At 41.5% G+C, this 20,000-nt stretch overlaps 2 protein-coding genes across 2 annotated transcripts in view; one reads left to right on the top strand and one right to left on the bottom strand.

Annotated features, from left to right (window-relative positions):
* Positions 1–16,197, top strand: part of LOC125036951 — a 31,828-nt gene extending 15,631 nt beyond the window's left edge. Inside the window, exons 6-26 of the mRNA XM_047629912.1 lie at positions 1,092–1,186; positions 1,870–1,995; positions 2,576–2,649; positions 2,809–2,879; positions 3,082–3,217; positions 6,043–6,170; positions 6,369–6,594; positions 6,962–7,123; positions 7,891–8,061; positions 8,754–8,909; positions 9,233–9,478; positions 9,667–9,824; positions 10,514–10,684; positions 10,784–10,990; positions 11,294–11,468; positions 11,789–12,019; positions 12,525–12,681; positions 13,251–13,467; positions 13,664–13,784; positions 14,071–14,182; positions 14,354–16,197. Coding sequence (XP_047485868.1) covers positions 1,092–1,186; positions 1,870–1,995; positions 2,576–2,649; positions 2,809–2,879; positions 3,082–3,217; positions 6,043–6,170; positions 6,369–6,594; positions 6,962–7,123; positions 7,891–8,061; positions 8,754–8,909; positions 9,233–9,478; positions 9,667–9,824; positions 10,514–10,684; positions 10,784–10,990; positions 11,294–11,468; positions 11,789–12,019; positions 12,525–12,681; positions 13,251–13,467; positions 13,664–13,784; positions 14,071–14,182; positions 14,354–15,225 — 4,012 coding nt within the window. The 3' untranslated portion in view covers positions 15,226–16,197. The remainder of the gene's footprint in view (positions 1–1,091; positions 1,187–1,869; positions 1,996–2,575; positions 2,650–2,808; positions 2,880–3,081; positions 3,218–6,042; positions 6,171–6,368; positions 6,595–6,961; positions 7,124–7,890; positions 8,062–8,753; positions 8,910–9,232; positions 9,479–9,666; positions 9,825–10,513; positions 10,685–10,783; positions 10,991–11,293; positions 11,469–11,788; positions 12,020–12,524; positions 12,682–13,250; positions 13,468–13,663; positions 13,785–14,070; positions 14,183–14,353) is intronic.
* A 1,356-nt stretch (positions 16,198–17,553) lies between these two features.
* The window catches only part of LOC125036950 (collagen alpha-1(III) chain-like), an 8,675-nt gene continuing 6,228 nt past the window's right edge, over positions 17,554–20,000 (bottom strand). Inside the window, exon 3 of the mRNA XM_047629911.1 lies at positions 17,554–17,625. Within this exon, the coding sequence (XP_047485867.1) occupies positions 17,554–17,625 (72 nt within the window). The remainder of the gene's footprint in view (positions 17,626–20,000) is intronic.

Here is a 20,000-nt window from a genome sequence, read left to right as displayed (position 1 = left end):
GTCAAGTACTATGCATGCCCACATATAGGTAAGAACTTTAGTGCACACACACTTGCAACCACATTCACACCCCCACCCCCACACCAACCCCTACAACCACCCCCACCCACCCCCACCCCCACAACCCCCCCACCCCCACAACCACCCCCCACCCACCCCCACAACCACCCCCACCTGTGTATATACCCATATGGTCAAGTACTATGCATGCCCACATATAGGTAAGAACTTTAGTGCACACACACTTGCAACCACATTCACACCCCCACCCCCACACCAACCCCTACAACCACCCCCACCCACCCCCACCCCCACAACCCCCCCACCCCCACAACCACCCCCACCCACCCCCACAACCACCCCCACCCATCCCCACAACCACCCCCACCCACCCCCACAACCACCCCCACCCATCCCCACAACCACCCCCCACCCACCCCCCCACCCACCCCCCACCCACCCCCACAACCACCCCCCACCCACCCCCACAACCACCCCCCCACCCACCCCACAACCACCCCCCACCCACCCCCACAACCACCTCCCACCCACCCCACAACCACCCCCCACCCATCCCCATAACCACCCCCCACCCACCCCCACAACCACCCCCCACCCACCCCCACAACCACCCCCCACCCAACCCCACAACCATCCCCCACCCAACCTCATAACCACACCCACAACCCCGCACTCCCCACTCCCACTCCCACCCCCACCCCCATCCCCACCCCCACTCCCACCACCACCACCACAACCACCACCACTCCCACCACCACCACCACAACCACCACCACTCCCACCCCCACCACCACAACCACCACCACTCCCACCCCCACCACCACAACCACCACCACTCCCACCCCCACCCCCACCCCCACCCACCCCTCCCACTCCCACTCCCACTCCCACTCCCACTCCCACCCCCACCCCCCCCCCCACCCCCCCCCCCACCCCCACCCCCACCCCCACCCCCACCCCCACCCCTCACCTCTCACCTCCCCTTATAAAACCCTCTTCACAAGCACCCTACCCCACGCCAGCACAGCACCGGAAATGTAGGCCTACACGAACACGATTCTCCCCCGCAGGAACGTGGCCGGAGTCAGCGCCTGCGACTGCGACCGAGACCACTTCGGGGCCACGTGTCAGCTCCACTTCACCAACATCCCGACGCAGAGCAGGAGTAAGGGGGCGAGAGGGGATTGGGGATTCGTTTTGTTTGGTGAATGAGTTGATGAAGTAATTCGTATGTTGGTTGGTTTGATTGATTGATTGGTTTTGTTTGTGTGTTTAGTTGTTTGCGTTTTGTTTGATTGTTTATTCGTTGGTCTGCTTGCTTATTTGTTTTATTTGGTTTGTTTATTAGTTATTTATATTTTACTATGCTGAAAGAGTTGATAAAAATCAGTTGTAGTGTTTGTGATCACCAGCACAGCACCACCATCACCATCACCATCACCATCACCCCCATCCTCATCCCCACCCTCACCCCCACCCCCACCCCCACCCCCACCCCACCACCCACCACCCACCACCCACCACCGACCACCCACCACCCACCACCCACCACCCACCACCCACCACCCACCACCCACCACCACCAACCACCACCAACCACCACCAACCACCACCAACCACCACCAACCACCACCAACCACCACCAACCACCACCAACCACCACCCTAGTCGACCAAGCCTTTATTATCCGTCATCGCCATCACCACCGTCACCACCACCGTCACCACCACCGTCACCACCACCGTCACCACCACCGTCACCACCACCGTCACCACAGATCTCAACCAAACCTACCAAAAATAATGCCACTAACAACCAACTGAACCGAGACTACCTCCGTGCCAACAGCGTGCCAGCGGAGGAGGAACTGTCAGCAGAACTGTCACCTGCGAGTGGCGAGGAACCAGACCTACACCTACTGTTCCTGCGGCGTTGGGTACACGGCCGTCAACGATACCCACTGCCGGGCTACAGGTGCGGGAGACGGGGCAGGATGCTTGCCTTTTGGAGAGAGAGAGTGTGTGTGTGTGAGAGAGAGAGAGAGTGAGTGAGAGTGAGTGAGTGAGAGTGAGTGAGAGTGAGTGAGAGTGAGTGAGAGTGAGTGAGAAGGGAGGGAGAAGGGAGGGAGAAGGGAGGGAGAAGGGAGGGAGAAGGGAGGGAGAAGGGAGGGAGAAGGGAGGGAGAAGGGAGGGAGAAGGGAGGGAGAAGGGAGGGAGAAGGGAGGGAGAAGGGAGGGAGAAGGGAGGGAGAAGGGAGGGAGAAGGGAGGGAGAAGGGAGGGAGAAGGGAGGGAGAAGGGAGGGAGAAGGGAGGGAGAGGGAGCCTGTGTACGCGCGAGTAGGCATGCACTTGCTTTATGGACTATATATGTATGTATAGGTAAAAAGAAGGTTATATTATTCCATTTTATATTTCATTATACATAAAAAAAATTATAACACATATTTATCAGAACATAAAAAGTCCCATGTTCATCAGCTTCAAGCACTGCCTCATTGTCCTCATTTCAAAACCAAGATTTTCTCCGCTAATAACCAACTCTTCCCTCTGCGCAGAGGAATGGGTCGTGTCAGCCGCTATGAAGATAGGCAGAGGCCGGCATCTCTCTAAAGAAAAGATCCGAAATCAGGTAAGTTTGTCCTTTTCACTATTGTCCTGTGTCCTGCATATACAGAGTATGCTACTATGACTATAAAAAGTAAACGTTTAGGTGGTTTACGTACGAATAAAGCAGATAATTACAGTATTTAAGCAGCATATTTGTTTTACTTTTGTTTTCCTTGGTTAGACACTTGTAATACTGAACAGAGGAGATCCAGGAGGCAGAGCCGAAAAGGACATAATGAAAATCACAATAAAGTAAGTCTGATGAATATTCGTCAATCTTGTTCATGTCGACAGTTAATAAAAAAAACCAAAAAAAAAAACCGGGTCTTTCCTACGAACATAATTCCTTTAATCAAGACCCACTGAGACAATTTATTTTTTAAAAGATAAACAACTTTTTTGACATCAAGATAAATTATTCTCAAAGATTAACGCCTCTTTTTTTCCAATCCAGAGGCAAGAAGGTGGAGGTGGAAGTCGCTTTGACCGGGAATAACGTCATGGACAAGATTAGCAAGTCGGAGTTATGGAATCGGACATTTCACGCCAGGAACATCAACGTCACTGCCATTCCGCGGCTGTCGGTCGGGGTGCGTCGCGGGAGCGCTTTTCGCCTCCTCCTCGTCTTCTTGTTCTTGTTCTTCTTATTCTTCTTGTTTTTGTTCTTATTCTTGTTCTTCTTTTTCTTGTTCTTCTTTTTCTTGTTCTTCTTTTTCTTGTTCTTGTTCTTCTTGTTCTTCTTTTTCTTGTTCTTCTTTTTCTTGTTCTTCTTTTTCTTGTTCTTGTTCTTCTTGTTCTTATTTTTCTTGTTCTTCTTTTTCTTGTTCTTCTTTTTCTTGTTCTTGTTCTTCTTGTTCTTCTTTTTCTTGTTCTTCTTTTTCTTGTTCTTGTTCTTCTTGTTCTTATTTTTCTTGTTCTTCTTTTTCTTGTTCTTGTTCTTCTTGTTCGTCTTGTTCTTCTTGTTCTTGTTCTTCTTTTTCTTGTTCTTGTTCTTCTTGTTCTTATTCTTCTTGTTCTTGTTCTTCTTGTTCTTATTCTTCTTGTTCTTGTTCTTCTTGTTCTTGTTCTTCTTGTTCTTCTTGTTCTTCTTTTTCTTGTTCTTCTTTTTCTTGTTCTTGTTCTTCTTGTTCTTCTTTTTCTTGTTCTTCTTTTTCTTGTTCTTGTTCTTCTTGTTCTTATTTTTCTTGTTCTTCTTTTTCTTGTTCTTGTTCTTCTTGTTCGTCTTGTTCTTCTTGTTCTTGTTCTTCTTTTTCTTGTTCTTGTTCTTCTTGTTCTTCTTTTTCTTGTTCTTGTTCGTCTTGTTTTTCTTGTTCTTATTCTTGTTCTTCTTGTTCTTGTTCTTCTTTTTCTTGTTCTTCTTGTTCTTGTTCTTGTTCTTCTTGTTCTTCTTTTTCTTGTTCTTGTTCGTCTTGTTTTTCTTGTTCTTATTCATGTTCTTCTTGTTCTTGTTCTTCTTGTTCGTCTTGTTCTTCTTGTTCTTCTTGTTCTTGTTCTTGTTCTTCTTCTTCTTCTTCTTGTTCTTCTTCTTGTTCTTCTTCTTGTTCTTCTTCTTGTTCATCTTGTTCTTATTGTTCTTTTTTCGCCTTTCCCTTTTTCTTTTTTCTCTCTTTTCTCCTTTTTTCTCTTTGTCTTCCTTCGTCTTTGCCTTCGTCTTCTTCCTTCTCTGTTCTCTTCTTCTTCCTTCTATTTTCTCTTCTTCTTCTTCCTTCTCTTTTCTCTTCTTCTTCTTCCTTTTCTTTTCTCTTCTTCTTCTTCCTTTTCTTTTCTCTTCTTCTTCCTTTTCTTTTCTCTTCTTCTTCCTTTTCTTTTCTCTTCTTCCTTTTCTTTTCTCTTCTTCTTCCTTCCCTTTTCTCTTCCTCTTCCTTCCCTTTTCTCTTCTTCTTCCTCTTCCTTCCCTTTTCTCTTCTTCTTCTTCCTTCCCTTTTCTTTTCTTCTTCTTCCTTCCTTCTCTTTTCTCTTCTTCTTCTTCCTTCTCTTTTCTCTTCTTCTTCTTCCTTCTCTTTTCACTTCTTCTTCTTCCTTCTCTTTTCTCTTCTTCTTCTTCCTTCTCTTTTCTCTTCTTCTTCTTCCTTCTCTTTTCTCTTCTTCGTCTTCCTTCTCATTTCTCTTCTTTTTTTTATCTTTTTCTTCCTTTTTTTCTCTTCTTCTTCCTTCTCTTTTCTCTTCTTCTTCTTCCTTCTCTTTTCTCTTCTTCTTCTTCCTTCTCTTTTCTCTTCTTCTTCTTCCTTTTCTTTTCTCTTCTTCTTCTTCCTTTTCTTTTCTCTTCATCTTCTTCCTTTTCTTTTCTCTTCTTCTTCTTCCTTTTCTTTTCTCTTCTTCTTCTTCCTTCCTTCTCTTTTCTCTACTTCTTCCTTCCTTCTCTTTTCTCTACTTCTTCTTCCTTCCTTCTCTTTTCTCTACTTCTTCTTCCTTCCTTCTCTTTTCTCTACTTCTTCTTCCTTCCTTCTCTTTTCTCTACTTCTTCTTCCTTCCTTCTCTTTTCTCTACTTCTTCTTCCTTCCTTCTCTTTTCTCTACTTCTTCTTCCTTCCTTCTCTTTTCTCTACTTCTTCTTCCTTCTCTTTTCTCTTCTTCTTCTTCTTCTTCCTTCCCTTTTCTCTTCTTCTTCTCCCTTCTTCTTCTTCTTCTTCTTCCTTCTTCTTCCTTCTCTTTTCGCATCGGTGTATCTTTATTTGTTTTCCTCTCCCTCTGTGTTTCCTGGACTTTTCATTTTTTCTATTCCCTTTATTACCTTCACTTCCCAGTCTCCCTCTCTTCTTTCTTTCTCCCTCTCTTCTTTCTTTCTCCCTGTCTTTTTTATCTCTCCTTTCTCTCTCTTTCTCTTCTTTCCCTCTGTTACCCTCTCTTTCCTCTCTCTCTCTCCTCTTTCCTCTTTTCATCTGTCATCGTCTCTTTCCTGTCTCTTTTTGTCCTCTCTGCTCCTTCTATCCCTCGCTCCTCTTCCGCCTCCCTCCCTCCCTTCTCTTCCCCTCCCACCCTTTTCCCCCCTCCCTCTCCCTGCCTCGTCCTTTCCTCCATTTCTCTTTCACACATGCCCGGGCACGCACACGTATACTCACATCCACACCCACATCCACATCCACATCCACATCCACATCCACATCCACATCCACATCCACATCTATATCCACATCTATATCCACTCTTACTCTCACTCACATGCCCAATCTCACCCACACCCCCTCTTACCCATCTCGCCCCCTGTGTGGTGGTGCAGCGGTAGCGATCTCGTCTAGCAATCTTGCTGACCTTCGTTCAAATCTCTCGCCGCCAGTGGATGGTAACCCTGGCCATTCCTTGCACACAGGCGATAACTTAAAGCAAAATAAAACAGACAGTATGTCACACCAAGAGTATCCATTGTAACAAATGGAATCAAACTAAACCTAAACCCTTAAACCTCCCCTTCCCCACAGCCCGTGTCAGCCGAGTTCCCAGACAGACAGAAGCTGGTCCTGCGGTGTCCTGTGTACGGCGGGCCAGACCTCCACGTGACCTGGTATAAGGACGGAATTCTCATCTACGCTCATCATGTGTCTTGGTGGTACGTCATTTCTAACATGTGGTGACGTAGGCTTATGATGGTTGTGTCATGTAGCGTGTCCTATTGTTTTTGTTTTTATGTATCATTGGTATTTTCCGATAGTCGATTATAGAGAGAACCTTTAATTAGCGTTGGGATAGGACAGCTCAGGCATTTTTCCCCCAAAAATAATCGATCTCTCGTTTCTGTCCGTGTCAGTTACTACGAAGACAGCACGGATCTCCTGTACGTGAAAGCAGAGCCGGGCAGCGTCAAGTACAAGTGCACGCTCATCCTCCAGATCAGTCCCCTGGAACAGATGGACCGTGGCATGTACTCCTGTCAGGTGGTCGACCGGCACGACACGTTGACGCGGATGGTGGTCGTGGGCGTGAACGAGTCTCTGCAGGCGGAACTCACGCCGTTCGTACACTCCGTCTTGCCGGTAACTCGTTCGTCTTACTCGTTCGTCTTACTCGTTCGTCTTACTCGTTCGTGTCGGTGATGTCTTGATGTGGTTCGGTGTGTGAGGAGTTTGGTGGCGTTATTTGTTTTAGTTTGAAAGTGAAAATGAAAATAGAGAATTGAGTTGCGTTTGTGAAAGCATTTGGTGCTATTAAATAATAACACCAAGAATAAGAGAAAATATTATTGCAAAAGAGTGCTTTGCATATTTGTTCTTCATTTTAACTTTTAAGTTTAAGAGAATTAAAAAATGTTAAAAATGATTATGCATATTTCCGTGCTACAAAATGGAATCTGTTTTTCCACGTCACAGAAAGTAACATTATATCCTTACCTGTGATTTCCAGGGCAGCAGCACCACTTTAAACTGTATAACGAAGAACCGCGACTGGGTTGACGGCGATCACTACGGTGCTGAGTGGACGGTGCTTCCACAGGACGGCTTCTCTAGCTACCAACAGGACGTGGTATTTCGAAGCGGATTTAGACTCCATATCGCCAACATTACGGTTAGTAGAAGAGTGTAAAATGCGCCTTGAAGACTGTAGAGCGTTGAGAGTGGACTTTGGTTGAGATATTAACAACAATATAACTATATATCTGGTGCATGTTAAGTTTGAAAGAGTCGGTTTCTATATTTCAATTATCTTGAAATGGACTTTAAAACAATGGCTTTGATTTACGTTTTCGTAATTTTATTGCATACTATCAAATGGATGCTGTATTAGTAGAGTTACTCCTGTATTACTACAGAAAACTATAATACAAGTTCTAGCATAGACTTAACTAAAACATACCACTATTTATAGATGGAAATTTTCTATAAAACTTCATTATCTGAATTATCTTAGAATTCAGCTTATCGTTCCATTTCCTTCCTACGCTTTCAGACTCGCACCTCTATTGCATGTACACTTTCATACTACTGCAACACAATTTAACGCAAGTCCACCCTAACCTATGGGTGTCAAACTCGAAATCATCGCGGGTCAGTTTTCCTTTCAATTCCCATCTTGAAAGCCAACAAAGGCACCTACTTACTAAAAGTTGCCTGAAAATTCGTGCATGTACGTAAAGTTTTATTTTATTTATTGCAGCTCAGATGATGGCACCAACGCTAACAAAATGCATATGGTATTAATTTATTCATTTTATTCGCGACAATCATAATTTCACAGACTAACAACTCTTGGTTCTCTTTCGGGCCACTTGTGACCAAATGTCTCCCGCGAGCCATGAGTATGACCTCCTGCCCTCACCCATCCCCCTTTCACAGAAACCACTCAGTGTGACCTGCCATATCAGGGAGAAGGAAGGCGTCATCTACATGCCAGGGGAAGAGGCCCTGGACGAGGCGCTGGACACGGCCGAGATCCACGTCTTGGAGCCAGGGCGTCCAGCGTGCCAGGCCGTCACGCAGGACAGAATCAAGTGGAGTCCCATTCCCGTGAGTACTGTGACAGAGTATTTTGACTCGTGGGGGAGGGGGGGGCTAAAACGCAGCAGCGGTTCGGTGAGAATACCTCTTTCAAAGCGAGAGGGTTTGTGAAACCTCTTTCTGAATTTTCCAATGACTTATTTGTCATTGGTGAACTGGTCATCGTTCTACATTAAGTTAACAACTCGCAAATCTTTAGGCGAGCCGACCTGCCCTAACCCCTCTTTATTGTTTCCTCGTATATTTCTTACCTGCTCAACCCGCACAGGTAGACGTCAACGACTAATTATTTTGTCTTTCTCTCTCTTGATATTGTCTGTATTTATTACTTATCTTCAGTGAAAGCGAATTCAATAAATGTATATATTAATGGAATATGGTATATGATATGATATACATCGTATGATTATGCTTAGTGTTTAATGTTTACTTACATTTTATTTTTCATTGTTCTATCGATCTCGTCTGTTAATTTGTCAGTCTACATATCATTCTCAGCCAGGCAGGCAGCCAGTCGGAGAATGAACCTGTCTGTATGCCTTGCTTATCAGTTTGTCTCAGTCATGAAATCAGTCGGTACTTTATTCTGCTCTTACTTTTACAAGTGTTTTTTTTATCAATGGACGAACGCATTAGTCATTCTCCATCATCTAGGAAGCCCGCTTGAATGATTCCCATGGGCCTTGTGTTGATTCCTCCAGGTCGGCGAGCGGGACGTACAGAGGTGTCCGTCGGGCCACGCGGGGAGAGCGGTCCGGCTGTGCGGCCCCTTCCCTACGCCTCCCCCTCTCCCCCCTGCTTGGGAGACGCCTGACTTCTCGGACTGTTTCTATAAGCCGCTTATTAAAATCAGAACGGTGAGTATAGATTACGTTGGGAAATTGACAGAAAGATGAAAAAACAAGTAGGTAGATAGATGTGTGTTGGTACGTGGATAGATCGATAGGTACGTGGAAGTATAAATATACAAAGCTAGATGGATCTAGATAGATCTATATGGTGGTACTACCTTTGATTGAGATATAATTTTGGTCAAAATATACTCGAGCATAAAGCGTATGAAACGTCCTTTGCCATGGGTTTTTCACTGAAAAAATATAATGAAATAATGACCGATGCGAGGAGGTGCAGAGACGAAAAAACTACTCGAGAATAACACCACAATCGTCCCTCCCAACAGCTCCTGACCCTGTACAAGCGCGGCTACAAGACCCTGAACGGGAGCGTCGATGAGCAGGCGAGGGACTTCTCACGAATCCTGCAGGAGCGAAGCACACCGATCCTGTCGGGCGAAAGAGCTAGTCTCTGGCAGATCTTGGAGATGCTGCAGGATGCCGGGAAGAGGATGGGATCTCTCATCTCCCAGAAACTCTTCTTTGAAATCGTGCATGAAATTATCAAAGACTATGATAATATTACGTTGATGGTGAGCTTCCTTTGTAATCTGAATTATTCATATGCAGTCTTAAGGGCGGAGTTCAGAAGTCGGTTACTTGCATTACGGTTCTCGGAAATTAGGTCATGTTTTTAAAAGGAATAAATATAGCTATTTTAGCAACTTCGGCATACTACAGGCCATCCTTCATCAATGCATTTATTTTTTTTTCCCCACAGGATATTGTCAGGATGAATGAACCAATAAGGATGTATCTGAAAGCAGGTCTCAACGCCACCAAAGCGGAAGGTCAGGTCACTCGCCTTCCCCGCCTGCTTGCCAAGAGGGAGGTCGTAACAGGTCGGCTGATGTTCGAAATGGAGGGTTCAGAGCCAAGGTAACGGAGGCCATTGCTATATTGCTTTTGTACAGTGCTGAGACTAAAAGCATCGTGATATGAAGAAAAATAAATGTTATTGGCAATTAATATTAAAGGGAATCCGTTTTTTTTTTTGATATTTCATCAGTTTTTTTTCAAACAGTCTGCCAAATCATTAAAAATATATATGCACTGTATTGTTGTAGTCACTATGGGTATAGTATTCCTAATATTATAGTTTTATTGGGGAAAAGAAAAACCGTTTGTTCATGCTACTCTAAAGCACTTTGACAGGACAGACCTTCGCCAGAACCGACAGCAAATTTTCGAAACACATAAGTAAGATAAAAAACAAATACTAAACTCATTTTCATAATTGACTGCACTGATGCTGAGTCATTTAACTGGATCATATATTTATAATATGCACAGATGAGGTGTCATCACCAAGCTGAACAAATCGATTGGCTCCTGGGACGCAGTTAACATACCCATACATTTTCATCACAGTCTGTCAGTAACATTATTTGTAGTATTTTGACAAACCTAGAAACCAACTAATAAGCAATACCACAAAATGGAAACCTGCAGTCCTTCCATATGCGGCATGGTGACGGTAATAACAAGAAATTTATCAAGACGTTATATACCTATATTTTTCTCTTAATGTCTCCCTTTAACTCTTGTACTCTTCTTCCACCCAACAGGAACGACACCTCTCAGGGCACCCCGACTGTGCAGGTGAGCCTTGAAGAGACCGACGCTTTGGAGGGGCACGCCATGACGCAGTCGAGAAGACAAGTCCGAATGCCAGATGTGAGTCTGGCAGTGGGGGTTGTCACTTATCTAAACCCTGGACTTGTTTTTGACTATGATTGGTTAGTAGTTTAGCCGTGTGTTGTTTTGCGCGTTGTGGTAATTATACTGTGTGTGAAGAGATTGCATGAATGGTTCACTTCAACCTCTTGTGTTCGTAGGGAGGTACGTGAAGGCCCGGTGAAACAAGCCGGGTACCTCGTGGAGATCGTGTGGGGTCTGAGTGCGGCCTTCGGCAGGAACTTATCGTCATCTGAAGTACATTCACGTAGAGCACCTCCTCCCGACGGCAGCGACACGATCAAGGGTCATGGATTTTCCTCTGTCCTGCGGCTCCACTACCCTGTCTGTCCTCGCGTGAAGAACTGGTACGTGTGTCGTCAGCGGTTACTTGCAGATAAGAACTGACATCATCAAGTGTACTAATATGATTTGGATCTTGATGTCAACGGTAGTAGATATATAATGCACCTGCAAAGAAAGTTCCATAGTAGAAATATATATAGTGCCATGTTGACAGTCGAATTGCCAAACAACTGAATTTTCTTCCTGGAGGTAGTTAGGAATCACTCCATTATTTATTTATAGTTCGTTCCATAAACCTGTTACATATAAGTGCAAATATTTTATTTTAGATGAAAAATAAAAAGTACTTTACATGTTTACTTCAGGCAGCTGAAGTGCGGACAGCCCCAACACAACGACACAAACATCAAGTGGGACTTCGGGATGTGCTCGGTCGAAAGCGAAGGCCGCGGCTCGGAAAGTGGATGTGTCTGCAAGTGTCGAGGCGAGGGCTTGTTTGGCCTCGTGCTCGTCAACGGAACGGACAGGAGAGAGACGGAGGTAGGGACACAGGGCGAGAGGGAGGAAGAGGAGGAGGAGGAGGAGGGGTAGGGCCGCAAGGCGAGAGGGGGGAGGGGGGGTAGGGCCGCAGGCCGAGAGAGTGAGGGCGATAGAAACACGATTTTTATGATACAAATTATCGTAAATTTAGTGATTTTATAAAGATAATGTTAATAATAATGATGACAGCATTGTTGAAACAAAATATGATAAACATGATGATGATAACGGTAACGATGATGTTAATGATGATATTGATGAATTAATGGATACCAAAGATGAAAGCTAACCGGAACGAATCTTTGCTTCCCTCTCACCAGGAAACGCCAGACGCATCGTGGCAGAAGAACTACGTGACGGGCATCGGGAGCTGCGCCTCTTTTCTGATTCTACTGCTGTGCCTCCTGCTGCAGCTGCATAAGTTGTGTGACGCCTCCGTGCAGCTGTCCAAGTCGTGTGACGCCTCCGTGCAGCTGCGGGTGGTCAAGTGCACGGCGCTGATGGGCGCGAATGGGGTGTTCGCCGCCCTCGCCCTCTGGCCGGTCGACAAGGTGGGTGGGCGCGAGGGTCCTCGAGTAGATTTTTGTTTCTCTGTTATTATTATCATTATTATTATTATTATTATTATTATTATTATTATTATTATTATTATTATTATTATTATTATTATTATTATTATTATTATGATTATGATTATGATTATGATTATTATTATTATGATTATTATTATTATGATTATTATTATTATGTTTATTATTATGTTTATTATTATGTTTATATTTAGCCGGGGTCTATATATTTTTGGTGGGGTGCTTATTTTAACCACCACCACCACTACTACCATCGCACACGCACTCTTGCATGCATTTACACATGCACACACTGACTGACTGGAAGAAAATAAAAAAGGAGCATGTCAGAGGTCTCGAGAGAATAAAAAAATGCACACCGTCCAACGTACATCATATTAACTCTTTCTCTGAACAACTACCAAAAAGAAGAGATTTAAATTTTTCTTCAAAAGAGAAAAAATAAAAATAGAGATCTTTGCTTCAGAGCGAGTACCTGGTGGTCCTGGTGGCCGGCGCCGTCTGCTTCGTGCTGTGCCTGGCGGCGGGCGTGAACCAGCAGATGCTCCTCCACCAGCGCCTCTCCCTCACGCCCCACGACCCAGGTCTTCCGCACACTTGCATCAGTAACACTATGATCTTCTGTAAGTGTTGCGCCTTGTGCTTTTTTTAAGTGTCTGGTGTTTGATTCAACGAAATTGGTGTCTATATTTTAGATAAAAAAAAATATCCGTTACTGTGTCTTAACATTAAGGATCTCGTTTATGTAGTAACGCGATCTTTCTTTTTTATATGCTAACAAGATGGTTCCCGAATATCAGGGATCATTTTTAGGTAATACCTATGATATTTATATTGTTTTATGTCCCACTGACCAAACCTTTACTCAGTAAATTTGCACAGTAATTAGATTCGCTAAACCGTTGATAAATAGGATTATAAAATTGAGAAAAGTAACATTGTTGAAACCATTTATATGCATATCAATAAAGTCTTTGGGAATTTATAATAAAATAATGCGCAATGCTTTGTCACTAACACAAGAGTTCTGATTTTCATTATTGACGCCACTTCCATTTGAATGGCACTATGATTATAGATGTCCTTTTTTGTAATGTATATCATGATTCATAGACCCAAATTCCCAAATCATATTGCCTTTATTCTGTTATATTTAATGCTATATTTCCTAACTGAAATTCTCATGCGCCAGTCTTAACGATGGTGGTTGGACTGCTGATCTGGGTGGTACACAGCGTGACTCGATACCAGCTTGGTACTCCCTGGCTCACCTTGGGTCCTGCATGGCCCCTCACGGCACTGCTCATGGGCATTCTAGTGGCACTCACGTTCCTGTGGGCAATCGTGGCAGTTCATAATGTGTACCAGCTCACGGTGCTGAGGGAAGAGGCTTCGCACTACGTCCTCATGTATGTATGCTTTGTCTCCCTTGTGTGTTGCTCTTTCACGGACACTGACTGTGCAGTCTTTTTTCTTATTTATTTAATCCACATGCTCATTATCCACGTTAATCGTAATTATTAAACAGAAGTTTTGAGATAGATTCTTACTAAAAGGGAAATTTGGGTCATACTGAAAGGTTAAACCGATCTATATATTTGGCAGACGTGACAGGTTATGGCATCAGGTGCTGCTTCTGGTGGGGGAGTGGGTGCTGGTGGTGACAAGCGCTGTGTACAGTCACCCAGTTGGAAGATATTTCTTCTGCTTCGCTACGGTTATGCAGGTAAGTGAAGAACTATTGCTGTGTCAAACTATTAATTGTTAGGTATTAAGGCTGTTTGTCTTTTTGAACATAATGATGCCATATTATGTACATATGGTTCTTGTTCGTGCACCTAAAACCACGCTATGAAGCCTCTATATACTTCGGGTACTGAGTGCATCAAATTATTCTAAGATAAAGAGAGAATTCATAAAAAAGTAGAAACAGAGAAATATTAATACAAGATGTAGCATTTCAAGTGTACCAATCATTGCATGTTTGTTGATATTACACTTTCTTGTTGCAGAGCTTCCTCATGATAATCATGTACACTTGCAAAGATAATGACGTGACTGCCCTGGGCAAGTGTAAGCGCATGTGCTGTCCCTCTGTGGGCCCTTGCCGGAAGTCTTCTCAAAGTACGTTGTAAAACTGTGTTATGTATTACTATTAATGATCACTTTAAATTGTGAGGCATGCAGTTATTCATACAGATTTGCTTTACAAAGTATCTAACATATCGCCTCCTGATATGGTTTTATTAATGGCATTAGTTATTTTGCCTTAACCTACTTCAATTTTGTCGACAGGTGAAAATGGATGCAGTAGCCATATGTCGTATCACCTCACAACCACCAGCACGCCAAGTGAGAGGGAAGGCAACTTCAAGTATTTCAAGGATGATATACCCGCGAATTCCTTCGAGAAAGATGTCTTTAGCGCGAAGAAAATCCTGTATGCCAGTGACTCCATTCTCCCTCCCGGACCAGGTCACCCTCGGTTGGAGAAACCGAGCAGAGTGCCTCTTTACATGCGTCGCAACAGTCGTGAAGGACATGGTCTGCCGATGCCAAGAAACACCTTGCTTATCCGGGGAGTAGACCTGCTCAGGGGGGAGGACACAGACCGGCAGGACAGCCGCTTGCGAGCTTCATTTCCGGCCGAAGAGAGGATGTCCGGTCGCAAGCGGAATATCCTGCTAGCCGGTCAGCACGCCGCTAAGCGAGATCCGTCTTTGGAAATGCTTCGAATCCAAAGGGGCCCAGGAACCAGCCAGGATCCTGATGGGAGGTATCTGAATATGTCGGTGCCACAGCACAAGATCAACACTGAAGGAGTTCATAAGGATGCCTTGAATAAACATGGCTGTAAGAATATTAAAAAGGAAATGCTTGGATCAGCTGGCCACAACGTGATTCACAAGCAAAATGGCTTCCGACAGGCAGCCATCGCACGGAAAAATATTTACCAAAATAGCAACAGTCAGTCATCAAAAGACGAGACTGGTAGTAATAACCACCACTACCTTCCCATGAAGGTAAATTCTCACGTAATCATTGCGAAACATCGAGCATCAGAACAGCAAATAGAACCCAATATTTCTCTAAGCAGACTCGGTGATATTAGAGGAATCAGCTCCCACACGCACTCTCACGCTGAGTACATGTTGGCAGATCACTGATCCTCGGCTGTCCCCACAAGGTCACTCCACCCTGAGTGCCCTGGAGGAATGCATGAGAGCGTTGTGCGTCTAAACAGAGAACTATAAAGGATGCTGTTAACTGATGTTCGGAATGCTTTATTCCGAGGGCGTTATTTGTCATCTGAAGATAAAGTAGCTATTTAGTGTAAATACAATGTATAATTGTTAGTATTTATGGATTTTTATACATGTACTGTTAGTGAAAGAGAAAAATATTCGATTGTTATTAATGTAGAGAGTGTACAAATTGTTTGTTTCGTTTGTATATATTTAATGTCACTGTAAATAGGCTGAAAATATTGTGTTAATACTCCAGCATTAGCATCGATTCACGGATGTGTAAATACTGTCTTGTCCTTTAGGATTGTTTATCAATGAATGGTATGGTAGTATGATACCTTACTGCCCTTAAGTAACGTTATAGGCAAGGATGTTCTTGTCTTGATATATTGTGGACCTTTACATTTGTTTTCTATTAGTTCTGATTGTTTCAACATGTCCGTACAGATCGTAAATGAAGAAAAGTTTTGAATAATTTGAGAAAGTATGATTTGTTGCTTATCTTGCCCTAGTGTTGATACGACGGAATTTCTCAAAGTACCTGTCCTTGGTTAGTATGGAAACCAGACGTAGAAAGCAAGCCGTCACGCTGTCAAGGCTTTGTGTACATTGACTATTCCTGTCAAATGTAGAACCATAAGGAGAACATGCCAGAACTACGTCCAGCATTAACTCCACAATATTTGTTAATCTTTCCAGGGTTTGGATCAAAGTGTTATTACGAATTTTGTTTCATAACGTAAGTTTATTGTACTTTTTGCTCCTTCCTGATGATTCTATTGTATTCAGCCAAAAGGTGCCATAATGTTAATATTAGTTTCCCTCAAGACTTCACGAATTGTTTGGTTGTGTTTTTCTCGAATGTTATTAAATGTTGCTGCATATCGTAAACAGCGTTAGATCTTACCCTGGGTTTATGACCTTGAATGAAGCTGGCATCCGTGTCCCGATTACGCAATGTGTGGGAAGATAAATTAACCAGAAAAAAATATATATCTGACTAGACGTGCTAGTCATAGCAGTAATAGCAGTGGTAGCAGTGGTGCTGGTATTTTACAGCAATAGTAAAAGCAGAAATACAGTACTATGTTAATAATGAAATGGATTTATAGGCATGTTTATAAGAGGGTAATTAAAAGCTATTTTGTAGGTTTCAAAAAGTACTAACTAATAAAAGTACCAGTCGTTGGCCTGAATACTATCTAGAAGCAAGCAGAACATTTTAAATGAATTAAAAAATATCGAAGTAAATGTGGAAATTCATTTGATTTATTGGTCATTTATTTTTTCCTCATACAATAAACTTGTTTCTGCAAGTGCATGGGGAGGGGGGGGGGGTCAATCCAAGGCCTGTTTGCATGAGCCTCAGACAGTGCCTTTAATTACTTCTGCATGAGTTTGAAATTATATCCATATGTATTGGCTGGAAAAAGCCGACCGAGAAATTAACTACTTGAAAACTTCTATATCTTCCATACACCCACGCAGAGCAAGACGATTAGGCCAGAGTAAAGAAATGCCATTGATTGATAGATCGGCAGAGCGCTCACTGTGCTTACCTCCCAACGCCACATATACATCTCAAAATAATGATGTGGGAATGAGAGCATGATTCTACTTAGACCTTCAGTGATTGGGATTTTGCAATAAACCGATGTTAATCTGTTTTCTCCTTAACAACGTGCCCAGGCTCATTAAAATGTGTAAATAGGTCCCTGCCACCACCCGATTGGGAACGAATGTATGGTGTGAGAGGGGGTAAGGGTGCGAGTGCGAGTGCGAGTGCGAGTGCGAGTGCGAGTGCGAGTGCGAGTGCGAGTGCGAGTGCGAGTGCGAGTGCGAGTCCGTATGAAGTGTAGTTGTGCAAATGAGCCGAAGTGAGGAGAGGCGTGTAAGGATACTTCATCTATACTTTAGGGTTTTGATTGCCCTTCTAAACCTTAATTCTAAAATATGGTATTTTTTCAGTCTACCTTTTTACAAACAGTCGGGGACCTATCAAAAAAGTATTATAAAATTATATATTTTGTAAAAGCAAAGATAAAACAGAACATAAAACAAAACAAGCACTGCAAAACAAACACTAAAACACAAGACAAAGACAAAACAAACACTAAAACACAAGACAAAGACAAAACAGACACTAAAACACAAGACAAAGACAAAATAAACAAACAAACAAACACATGCAAAACCCGAAGTACAAACACTAAAAAACCACCTTCTCTCACGAATAATACAACTTCATCACTTATCTTTGTATTGCCGAGACCATCTTATCCTGCGCACCACAATTAACAAGTCTACCACTGGAACTTGCTTGAAGGGCCGGGGACTTTTAAATTTGGTCGCCAAAAAGAAACCGTTATGATTCTCATTACTGTTTAACATTGGTAAAAACTGTATATAATAATTGTCATATATTCTTACTATAATCATTAAAATATGTTTAAAGTTCTGTTCATAAAAATAAATAAGATAACAAAATAAAAATCGTGTACAAGTGTATATCATATAATAAAACAAGTTCATAAAATGTTCAGTGTAAAAATGTTAAATATTCATAATACAGTTCAGTTAAAAAAAAAAAAAATACAAGTTTATTTTCAAATTTATCTTTCTGGTGGTCTACTATTGATTTAAAACACCACGGAAAAATGATTTAAATACACTAAAACAAATAAAAAACGTAACGGAGCCGCGCAGGTGAGCCGCTCCAGCTGGGCTTCTCCTTTTTTGTTAGTCGCAGCTTCCTCACCGCGAAGGGCGTCCTCATCCCCGGAGGATAAAAACAGGGCTTATGGGCGACCTAGGAGGCGGACGAAGATGCGACCTCCTCTGTGGAGCGAGGGTGGACGCCGACCTTCATCTCGTAAGGGGGAGACGGAAGGCGTGTGTAGGGAACCGTGGGGGACGTATACAGGCGGTCCAATACAAATCCTCGTACAGTTCCCCCTACAATCATACCCTTAATCATTGCCGGTTGTTATCGCGAGCTTACTCCCCGATTCCTAACTTCTTCTTGTAGTGGGGGAGCTTGGGAGACAAACTCAGGCTCAATGTAGGGGTTCACCCCTACCTTGGCCCTCAGCCCTCGCCTCAACTAATTTTTAATAGTCTTTTCTTCTCCTTTCCTTTTCCTTCTCTACTTCATTAATTACAAATCGCATCGTAAGTTTTTTTGATAAAACTATTAGTTTTTATTTTATTTTTAGTTTTTTATCAAAAACATATACGAAAATGCTGTGTATCCTGATTTTGATATACTTCAATCAATAAATCAAGCATATGTCCGTGATCATTATAAATCCCAGCTGTCTGATTTGGACACGGTACTCACTCGCGGTGGATACGATGAGATCCAAACCCTTCTGCAACTTCCGCACTTCATTTGCAGTACAGTGTATGTAATAAGAACATAGTATATTGACTGAATCTGAGAAATACATTTTAACTTTTCACGGCCTTGCGAAGCGGAGAGTGGGGTGTAAAAACATTAATATACATTACAGAGTAATCAGGTTATTTTTTCATTTTATTTGAAGATTCCACTATGTTTTGCTTGTGATTAAAAAAAAAAAAAAAAAACTTCCAGTATATCAAGTACTTTAATGGTTTCCTATTGAGTTTTTCATGTGAAAAAAACTGTTTCTCAAAACTTTGTAGTTAGTACAAACTTCAATGATACCGTGTTTTGTAATGACCATTATACAACTTGAAACAATGTATGAAAGTATTAGGGGTTTCGGGATGCTACAAAAAAGGCCTTATATATATATATATATATATATATATATATATATATATATATATATATTCATATATGCATATATGCATGTGTATATATGTACATATATATGTATATATGTATATATGTATATATGTATATATGTATATATGTATATATACGTGTATATATGTATATATATACACAGATATATACGCATATTTATTAACATGTATATATATGTAAGTATATATATATACATATACACCGGTATATATATGTATATATACATGTATGTGTATATATACACATATATGTATATATAAATTTGTATATACACGTATATATGATATATATATTATATATATATATATATATATATATATATATATATATATATATATATATATATTATATATATATATATATATATATATATATATATATATATATATATTATATATATATATATATATATATATATATTATATATATGTATATATGTTTATATGTATATATGTATATATGTATATATGTATATATGTATATATGTATATATGTATATATGTATATATGTATATATGTATATATGTATATATGTATATATGTATATATGTATATATGTATATATGTATATATGTATATATGTATATATGTATATATGTATATATGTATATATGTATATATGTATATATGTATATATGTATATATGTATATATGTATATATGTATATATGTATATATGTATATATGTATATATGTATATATGTATATATGTATATATGTATATATGTATATATGTATATATGTATATATGTATATATGTATATATGTATATATGTATATATGTATATATGTATATATGTATATATGTATATATGTATATATGTATATATGTATATATGTATATATGTATATATGTATATATGTATATATGTATATATGTATATATGTATATATGTATATAT

This window comes from Penaeus chinensis, chromosome 22 (assembly GCF_019202785.1).
Source record: "Penaeus chinensis breed Huanghai No. 1 chromosome 22, ASM1920278v2, whole genome shotgun sequence".
In the NCBI taxonomy this organism is placed as follows: Eukaryota; Metazoa; Arthropoda; class Malacostraca; order Decapoda; family Penaeidae; genus Penaeus; species Penaeus chinensis.
Note: the sequence above shows the minus strand (reverse complement) of the source record. Positions and strands in the feature narration are given on the sequence as shown.